Source organism: Arvicanthis niloticus, chromosome 26 (assembly GCF_011762505.2).
Source record: "Arvicanthis niloticus isolate mArvNil1 chromosome 26, mArvNil1.pat.X, whole genome shotgun sequence".
Lineage (NCBI taxonomy): Eukaryota > Metazoa > Chordata > Mammalia > Rodentia > Muridae > Arvicanthis > Arvicanthis niloticus.
Genome location: NC_133434.1, coordinates 7357878 through 7368674, shown reverse-complemented (window position 1 = coordinate 7368674; position 10797 = coordinate 7357878). Strand labels below are relative to the sequence as shown.

General features: G+C 35.1%; 1 protein-coding gene across 1 annotated transcript; it reads left to right on the top strand.

The window, feature by feature from the left end:
- The first annotated feature begins 1881 nt into the window (after positions 1-1881).
- On the top strand, positions 1882-7800 carry LOC143438813 (olfactory receptor 8B3-like). The gene is made up of 2 exons (XM_076924499.1): positions 1882-2109; positions 6742-7800. The coding sequence occupies exon 2, from the start codon at positions 6758-6760 to the stop codon at positions 7688-7690; it is 933 nt and encodes a 310-aa protein (XP_076780614.1). The 5' UTR covers positions 1882-2109; positions 6742-6757; the 3' UTR covers positions 7691-7800.
- The last annotated feature ends 2997 nt before the right edge of the window (positions 7801-10797 follow it).

Below are 10797 nucleotides of genomic sequence, written 5' to 3'. Positions count from 1 at the left end.
TTTTAAAGTAATAATAAAAATTTCAAACTCTTCAGCTTCTATTTAAAATGCTTCATTCATGTATGCTGATGGAGGCATGTTTAGGTACTGTTTAAAATCAATGGAGTCTAACATATGCTGTATTCTTATCCTCCTTCTTAACTTCAGTTAAGTCTCAGATTGATGAACTTAAGCCAAAAACTTCAGGTAATAGCCACGGTGCAATCTTTATCCAAAATCTAAATGAGAACATGAGAAAGAGTTCCTTGAAGAAGGAATCATAAAAGACAAATGATTTACGAATCTATTTCATCATTGTAATGCGTAATACCTCCTGGTATAAAGGCCAATTTTAATTTTAAGTGTCACAATTGCACCGAGTTTACAGAAAAAAATATCCTTCACCTTAAAAGGAAAGCACCTATATCCTGATAAAAATACTTTTATTGCATGGTTTAAGTCCCATAGATTTGAAATATTTCTTGCTCATATGTGTTTCCAACAGTATAAATTTTGTCTACAATCTTTATAATAAAAAGACACATATTTTGTAAATCTGCACATTTTGAAATATTAAAGGATTAAATTTTGAATAATTAAATACTTTACTTGAGGGTTTTGTATATAAATATTTTTGTATATTATTAAATACATGACTTCATTTCAAGATGATTGCTCTTCAAAGTTGGCATTGTATCTATTCATTTTAAATAGTAGCATAACATATAGGAAGACATGTGTATAAATCTCATTGAGCATACTTCCTGCATATCTTCTCACACTTCATTTCATCTCTACACACCAGTGTTTATTAGCCCTCTTTGTCCCCTACATTCCTGACATATATAAATATATAATGGTATTGTGGATACAAAGCATATTAACATTAAAAAAAACCTCAAGGTGTTTGCCTTACTGAGACTTGATTAATATACATATTTGTGCATATATATATATATTTTACACTGTGTGTGTTTGTGTGTGTGTGCATGCACATGTGGAATAAAAATAAGAGAAGTAGGACATTGGCTAGTTGGTGACGTTGGAAGGGCTTGAGGTAATAAAGGGGAACTGGGAAGATGATGCAATTGTGTTTTATTGTATTTTTTAAATGTTTAGAGTGTTTACTTATTTATTTTAATCCTTTTAATTTTAATAAAAATATAATTGCATATTTTTCCACTTGCCCTTTCATGTCTCCTACCTTTCCAATTTACATGAACATTCTCTCTCTAAAATACAAGGTTTCTATTTGCTTAATTGTCATTACATATATATTGACATATTTTCATCAATAGATAAAAGCAATCTGTCCATATAATGTTACTTCTTTGCATAAGTTCATGGCTGACCACTGATATTTGATAACCAATTAGAGGATGATTCTTAGATGAAAAAGAACATTTGTAGCACAGACAAAATTTTCCAGTTGTCTTCAGCTCTATTGGATTGAGGTCATTTGAGATGTCCCCCTTCTTTTTGTCAACCTTGCTCAGAAATACGTTTTTAAATAACATCTATGAGATTTCTGGTAGCAGAGCACTGATGGTGACTTTCTGAAACATGCTGAAGTTCACAGACACAGAATTGAGAAAGTTGGGAGAAAGACGTGTGGGAAATTCACTTAATATGAGAAAACAAGAGAAGAAGAACCATAAACTCAGAGTTCCCTTCTGAGTTCAGGATAGTTGGCAAGGCAAGAGTTTATTTATCTATACTGGAGATGCATGTTCTCTAGAGTGATTGGAAAGTATGAGTATAATTGGGATCCCTCAGGAAATAAGGATCAAGATCCAGGTTACAGTAGAATTTCATCACCTCTTTCTTCAATCTAAATGCTGTCCTCTGAGGAAAAGCCTAGACAGTCTCAGAAACTTGCTTATAAGGACACACGTCCCATAGTTTAAGGCACCTTTTCTCTTCTTCTAGGAAAGACATGAAGCCTAAATCACAAGTAATGTTGTGTAATTCAGAAATTGGTTCAGGAAAACTAAGTCTTAGGTATACCTTCCTTGAATGGAAGGATCTGACTCTTTGAATATGAAATATTTATCCAGAGAAACATCGATAAATGGGAAAGTAAGAGACCTCAAATGTTTGGACTGAAAATAGTGATTTTCTGAATTACAGGTATGCTAACAGCTCTCTCTCTCTCTCTCTCTCTCTCTCTCTTTCTCTCTCTCTTCCTCTCCTCTATTTCTCTGCTTTTTCTTCCTTTTTAAATGAATATTTGCTTTAATACATATTTTTATTTAATATATTGTGATTATAATTTTCTCTTCCCCAGCTCCTTGAGATCCTCCCAACCTGTCAACTCATGAGTCCAAAGTATTTCTTAATGTATGAGGGAATTCAGTGAGCTTATTTCCTTTCTGTGCAAAATGAGACTCAAGTGAAATATTCTTCAGAAGGGAGCCTACAGTGGGATCAAGGCATTTTAAGAGGTGCTGGTTGCAACTAGAGTTGTGACATCTCTGATGAGGTTCTCCCATGTGGTCAGATCTCAAGTCTTCCAGATTCATAATTCTGTTACAAGGAGCCAGGAAATATTCTTCCCATGGTTCAATCTGTTTCTTTTAGTTTTTGATTAAAGATATAGTTTTCACTCATACTACAGCAAAGGAGAATGTGTAATAGCAAACAATACTATAACTTCCAGGTATCTGCTTCCAATTTCCATTGTTGTGGGTGGGCCCTAGTGAAAGAGGACAGCAGGTGCGGGAAGACTGAACCTTTTAAAGTGGATTTTCTCCTTAATTTTGTGATTTTTTTAAATAAATAACTCTAAAATTTGTACCATTTGATATGAGACATAAGATAATTTATTCAAACCTGCACCAAGTGCTTCTGTATACATAGTTATGGCTAGAAGAAACACTGACAGCATATACTTCACAGGGGAAGTTATTTCTAAAATAACTCATATTTTTCAATCGAAACAAATCAGTTTACATTAAAGTCATTTTTTTGCATGGATCATCTCTAAAATTTGCAAATCTAGGAGAATATCATGCAGGATTTCAAGTGAGTACAAGAGGTCATATCTTTGGGACCTGGTGTACCATTTAAAGACAGCAGCATCCCCTGAAGTGTATTAATGGCTGGACGACAAGGGAAGTTTTGCAGAGAGTATTTTTAAAATAATAATACAATTTTCAGACTCTTAAGTTTCTATCTAAGATACTGCATTTGTGTATGCTGATGGGAGCACATTTGGGTACTATTTAAAATCAGTCCAACATATGAAGTCCAACATATGTAGTATCCTTATCCCCTCTCTTAACTTCAATTCAGTCTCAGAATGATGAACTAAAGCTAAAGAGTTCAGTGAATAGCCATGGAGCAAGCTTCCATCCAACATTAAATGAGAACATGAGAAAGAGTTTCTTGAAGAAAGGTGCAAAACCACAAATGACGTGCCAATCTATTTCATCATCGTAATGCATGATACCTCCCTGTAGACAGGCCAATTTTAAGTGTCACACTTTTATTCCATTTGTAGAGACAAAAAAAGTCTTTTACTTTAGAAGAAAAGCTTCTGTATCATGATTAATGTGCTTTTCTTCCATGGTTTGAGCCCCATAAATTTGAAATATATCCTGTTTATATATGTTTCTAAGGTATACATTTTGTCTGCATTCTTCCTAATAAAATTATACACATTTAACCTGAAGAGCCCAAGTGAGGATGTCTCAATCCCACTTGGGTGAGAGAAGATATCAATCACAAGGGGCAGGGGGAGGAAAGGAGGTTGGAACCTGGGTGGAAAAGCAGACAGGGAAGGGAAGGAGGAAACATGGTCAGGACTAAAGTGCTGAGGGCCAGCAGAAAGAATAGAAACGGGCAAACTTGGGAGGTAGGAGGTAGGGGGATGCTATAGAATGTACCAGAGATCTGCGAGGGGAGAGAACCTCAAGACTAAAAGGGAGGGACATTAGGTGAAATGCCCTATAGTAAGGAGAGGGAACTTGTAGAGTCTACCTTTAGTAGAAAGACAAGACATCAAGTAAAGCGATGGGTTTTCTATCCCACAGTCAAAAACTCTGACTTAGAATTGTTCCTGTCTAAAAGAACTGCAGGGACAAAAATGGAAAAGAGCCTGAAGGAAAGGAGATCCATGACAGGCCCAAATTGGGATCCCCAGGTCCGGTGCTATTACTGAGGCTATGGTCTGCTCACAAAAAGGGGCTTATCACGATTGCCCTCCAAAAGACTGAACAAGCAGCTGAAAGAATCAGATGCAGATATTTACACCCAACCAATGATCAGAAGCTGCTGACCCCTGTGGTTGAATTAGGGAAAAGCTGGAAGATGCTGAGGAGAAGGGCAACCCTGTAGGAAAACCAGCATTCTCAATTAACCTAGACCCCTGAGATCTCTCGGATACTGGACCACCAAGCAGACACATATCCCAGCTGATATGAGGCCCCCAACACATATACAGCAGAGAACTGCTGGGCTGGGGCTCAGTCAGAGAAGATGCACCTAACACTAAAGAGACTGGCGGCCCCAGGGAATGGGAAGTTCTGGTGGTGCTTGGGATGTCGTGATGGGGACATAGTTGTCGCGATGTGGGGAGAAAGTATGGGATGTGGAACAGTCAGTGGATGAAATGGGAGAGGTATAAAATCTGGACTGTAAAAAAGGATTCAATTAAAAAATTTAAAAAAAAATACTGAAGGGCTTATTTTAAATAGTTTTAATATTTACATTTGATAAAATGGTTTGAGGTTTTTATATATGAATATTTTATGTATACTATTAAATACACAAATTCAGGTCAAGATTATTTGTCTTCAAATTTTCCATTGTATATATTTATTATAAATAATTACAGGAGGCATAGGAAAACTTGTGTATAAAACCTATGACTCATTAATCATATTTCCTACATATTTTCTCACATCTCATTTGATCTCTGCACCACAGTATTTATAGGCCCTCTTTGTAACCTACATTACTCTCATATATACATATACAAACACATTGTGCATATAGAACTTAACAACAGGAAAACAACATGTTTTATGCCTTAACTTGATTAATTTACATATTTCTGCATATATATTTGTTCGTGTGTCTGTGTGTGTGTGTGTGTGTGTGTGTGTGTGTGTTTGTGTGTGTGTGTGCAACAGTAAAAAATAATGGAAAGCTGGTCTATTAGTTGGTGACTATGGGAGGGTTTGGGTTAAGAAAGAGAAACTGGTAAGATGATGCAGTTGATGATGTGTTCTATTTTATTTTCTTAATACTGTTTAGAGAATTTACTTATTTATTTTAATCTTTTTATTTTTAATTAAAATGTAATTATATGATTTTCCACTTGTCTTTTCTAGTCTCCAGCCTTTCCAATGCACACAAGTGCTTGCTCTCTCTAACATTCAGAGATTCTATTTGCTTAATTGTAGTTACATATATATTAATATATCCTCATGAATAGATTAAAAACAACCTCTCTGTCCATATAATGTCATATCTTTGCATGAATTCATGGCTGACCACTGAAGTTTGATAACCAATGTCTCTTAGATAAAAGAAAAATATTTGTAGTGCTGTCAGAATATTTTACTTGTCTTCATTTCTCAATCTAGACTTGAGGTCTTTGGATATGTCCATCTTGCTTATAATATCCATGTTCAGAAATATTTTTTACATAACATCTATGATATTTCTGGTAGCAGAGAACTGTTGGTAACTTTCTAATACATGCTAAATTATTCAGACATAGAATTTAATAAGTCAGGAGCAAGACCTTGAGAAATTCACTAACATGAGGAAGCAAGGGAGAAAGAAACATAAACTAAAGCATTCCCTTCTAAGATCAGGATAATTGGCAAGGAAGATGCTATCTATCTACACTGGGGTGCAGGTTCTCTAGAGTGTATGGAAAGTATGAATATAATTGTGGGTCCCTAAGGAAATAAGGATCAAGATCCAGGGTACAATATAATTTCCTCACCTCCTTCTTCAATATAAATGCTCTCCTTTGAGGAAAAACCTAGACAATCACTGCTTATTAGCATACACATCCTAGACTTTAAGGCCCATTTTCTCTTCTTCCAGGAAAGATTCAAAGCCTTAATCACAAAAAAAAAAAAAAAAAAAAAAAAAAAAAAAAAAAAAAAAAAAAAAAAAAAAAAAAAAAAAAAAAAATGTCCTACAATTCAGAAATTGGTCAAGGAAAATTAAATCTTGGGTATACCTTTTTTGAATTGAAGGATCTCACTCTTTGAATCTGAAATATTTATCTAGATAAGCATGGATAAACAGGAAAGTAAAAGACCTCTCAACTCTTTGGACTGAAAATTGTGATTTTCTGAATTACAGGTATATGAACAGCGCTCTCTCTCTCTCTCTCTCTCTCTCTCTCTCTCTCTCTCTCTCTCTCTCTTTCTCTCTCTCTCTTTCTCTCCTACTTTCTTCCTTCCTCCACTTATTTTTTAAATGAATATTTGTTTCTTATTTTTATTTTTGAAAATGTGTATGCTCCATTTAATGAATTGTGATTATAATTTGGCTTTCCCTTAACACCTCTGGTGCCCTCCCAACTCAGCAGATATTTTGTGATATCTTTTATAAATAACACTAAAATTTGTATCATTGGATATAAGGTTTAAGATAATTTATTTGAATCTGCACCAGCTGCTTCTGTATACATAGTCATGACTAGAAGAAAAATTGACAACATACACTTTACAGTTGAGAAGAATCCAGGTCTCTCTGTGTGTATAACCGTCTAAGCTCCATTTTCTGTGTCCACAGATTCTCTTAAAGAAGAATGGACTCAGTAAATGTCTCTTTGGTGACTGAATTCATTCTGGTAGGCTTAACTGACAAGCCTTATCTACAAATACCCTTGTTCTTTGTGTTTCTAGCAATGTACCTGATCACTGCATTGGGAAATTTATCTTTGATAATACTAACTGTGCTGAATTCACATCTTCACACCCCAATGTATTTTTTCCTCTTTAACTTGTCCTTTGTAGACCTGTGTTATTCTTCTGTGTTCACTCCACAAATGCTAATGAACTTTATAACCAGAAAGAATACAATTTCTTACATGGAATGTATGACCCAACTTTATTTCTTTTGTTTTTTTGTTATTTCTGAGTGTTATGTGTTGACTTCAATGGCCTATGATCGCTATGTGGCCATCTGTAACCCACTGTTGTATAATCTTGTCATGTCCTCTAAATTATGTTTGAACCTAATGCTTGGTTCCTACTTTATTGCATTTTCTGAGTCTGTAGCTCACACTGCTTGCATGCTGAGATTGTCTTTCTGTGATGCCAACACCATCAACCACTACTTCTGTGATATTCCTCCTTTGCTCCAGCTTTCCTGCACGACTACTTATATCAACAAGCTTGTAGTTTTTGTTGTTTCTAGCATCAATATCATTGTTCCCATTTCAACTATATTTATTTCCTATGGTTTTATTTTCTCCAGCATCTTCCACATCCGTTCTTCTGAGGGCAGGTCTAAAGCTTTCAACACCTGCAGTTCACACATCATTGCTGCTTTTCTGTTCTTTGGTTCAGGTGCATTTACGTATTTCCAATCCTCCTCAGCTGAGTATATGGATGAAGGAAAAATTTCTTCTGTGTTTTATACTAATGTGATTCCCATGATGAATCCTCTACTCTATAGCTTGAGAAACAAAGATATTAAAGTTGCTCTCAGGAAAACCCTGAGCAAGAAGAACCTTTGAGTGTATAATGTTGTCTTTATGCATTATAGTTTGCACAAAGATAGTTTCTACTTATCAGAAATATTTCAGTGCATGATTTACCTAGTTTTCTTTCTAGTAATTATTCTATTAGTTCCAGTTTTGAATAGTCAGAAACCCATAATATAATTATGTAGCCTAGTCTGTGTTTTTTTTAACATAAAATGGAATCTTCTACATTTGGGTTTATGATGTCCAGAGTTTGTTTTCTTCATTCTTTCTAATTTCTATAATTTTCTATTGTTTCTTATTTTAAAATAATGCAACTGAAACAATTTACATATTTCTGCCCACTCATTGCAAACTTATCTTTATTCCTTATAAAATAAAATAGTTCTTCAAAAGATCAAATAAAATAAGGCTAGTTTCTAGTAGATGTGGGTTTCTAATTTTGAATGTATGCTTTTGAATGTGTAATTTGAATATCTGGCATCTGTTCCAGTTTTACATCTTCCATTGTAAAGCAACATATCCATTTCAACTGTCAATATTACAGATATGAATTATTCATTATCAATAGCTTAATGAAAAGTGTATAATTTTGTAATTATTGCAGGTTTCAATCATGCTTTAATTCACATACCATTTTGTATATGTGCAGTAGTATTGTTTAGAAAATACAAAGGTTTAATCTTTAAAACCTTATTATTGTTTGTCTGTTAAGGACACATGTCTATGGTTGTAGAAGTGGTCACTTTATTTTGGAATGTTGTTTTTGTTTTTTTTTTTTTTAACATGAAATTGAATTCTTCTACAAAAATAAAAATGAATAATTTGAATGTTTTAAGGGTCTAGTACTTCAAGAAAAGTAGATCTGGGACAGAAAGAGAGCCAACAATAGTCATTAGACTAACAGTCAAGAAGACGGTGAATAAATAAGAGCCCTTTTCTTCAAAGAATCACTGAGGGTATTCTGAAAATCATATTGCTATGTAAATTTTAACTTTCTTCTGCAGAGCATTGCAAATATTTTATTGTTTTATTAATCTCACATTATCCTTCAAACCAACAATGAGTGTACACGAGTAGTATTTTCAGTAATGAAGATTGTTTTATTGAGAAATGAAGAAGGCTATATTTGTTTTGTCCAAGTAGCATGAGGACAGCCAGTCCAAGGAATCAATATTATATGGTCATTGAGACTCCAGTTAAGAAATACGCTTTCAGACAATGAAGGGCAAAATATGGAAGCCTCTTTCTATGGCTTCTTTTATGAATATGGATGTGTATGCACACAGATGCCTAAGTACACACCCACACTCACACACACCAAGTACATATACCACAAATACACATAAAACAAGTGCACCACTAGTTTATAAATACACACACAGAGAGAGAATAAATATTTTGTGTTTAGTCTTGTCTGTATAGGCTCAGTGTAGGGTTTATATTTCTATGACTGGTTATTAAAAATTGTGACAAAGTTTAACAATAAATGATTAATTGATAAAATTTATCTTTCAATGTGATGAATAAAGTGTGCTGTAAATGAACAGTGGTAATTCTGAAAATGGCACACTAAAAGGAAATTAAAATATTAAGACAAAATAAGAAAATTAATAAAATAAGGACCATGAAAAAGAGCTCATTCAACACTAGCTCTGGGCTAAGCATTACACTGACAAATCTTTTGAAATTTCTATTCAAGATAAAACTATAAGTTCTAGACACAGTCATTGGGCAAGAAAAACCAACAATTGTTACTAAATTAACATGAAAAATATTTATTTCTCTTTATAGAGGCAATAAACCTGTGTCTAATGTTCTAATGAATCAAAAATTTTATAACAAATTATAACAAATAGGAACATTTAATAAAAAATCAGTATCAGTAGATACTCTCTGTTCTACCACAGGCCATACCTGTCAAAAAACCAGGTAGGCTGCCTTCAGACCTTATCCATGGTGGTCATTTGAATATGGTTGACCCATGGAATTTGTACTAAATGAAATGGCCTTGTTCAAGTAGGTGTGACCTTCTTGGAAGAAGTGTGTAGACAGGCTTTGGGAGGCTCTTTTGTTCAATCTCTGCCCAGTGGGGAAGAATTCCTCATGCTAGCTGAAAGCAGAAGATAATCTCACCTTCTGGCTGCCTTTGGATCAAGATATAGAACTCTTGCCTCTTCCTGTACCATGCCTGCCTGCAGGATGCCAGGCTTCCCATCATGATAATAATGGACTGACCCTCTGAAATTGTAAGCCAGCCCCAGTTAAATGTTGTCCTTTATAGAAATTGCCTTGGACATGGTGTCTCCTAAGAGCAATAAAAACCCAAACTATGGCACCTATTCTATGTGTAACTCCAGACCCATCCTTAGCACTGTCATAGAATACCAGTTGGAGTTTTTCATCTCCTTCTCCATACTTCCTGTGGATCCCTTAGATCATCCCCCCCCCCAGACCTCCCTATCTCATTATCCAGTACCAGTGAGTACTCTATCTATGAATTTACCATTCAAGCAGGCCATTAAAGTTGGTGGCACTTAGCTAACACACTCTGAAAAATCCAAAAAAGAAAACAGAAACAAAGCAAACCTACACATTCTCAACCACAACAAACCCAGAATTCAGCACCTGGACCTATAATCATCCAGAACCATATGCCTAAATGCCAGCATAAGAACACAATTAATATCATGTGTGGGGAGGATGAGAGAGAGAGAGAGAGAGAGAACTGAACTGGGGAAGACAACTGGAATAGAGGGGAGGGAGGAACATCTCTGGGATGGGCTAGAAACTGAGGAAAATTGAATCTTCCAGGAACCTATAAAGGTGACCATAGCTAAGACTCCTAGTGATAGGTGATACAGAGCATGAATAAAATTATTCCTAATGATAGTTTACTATATTTATAGATTAGTGACTAGCCGTATTGTCATTAGGGAAGCTTCACCTAACAACTGATGGAAACAGACACAGAAACACAGGCCAAAGGTTAGGTGGAGCTTGGGGAATCTTGTGAAACAAAGGGGGAAGCATTGTAGAAGCCAGAAGGTTCAAGGGCATCACATGAAAACCCACAGAATCAACTAACCTGGGTCCTTTGGGCCTCACAGAGACTGAACCAACAACTAGGGATCCTGTGT

What these genes read in the sequence shown, in the direction of transcription:
- LOC143438813 (XM_076924499.1), top strand. Translation starts at nt 6,758, where the DNA reads ATGGACTCAGTAAATGTCTCTTTGGTGACTGAATTCATTCTGGTAGGC.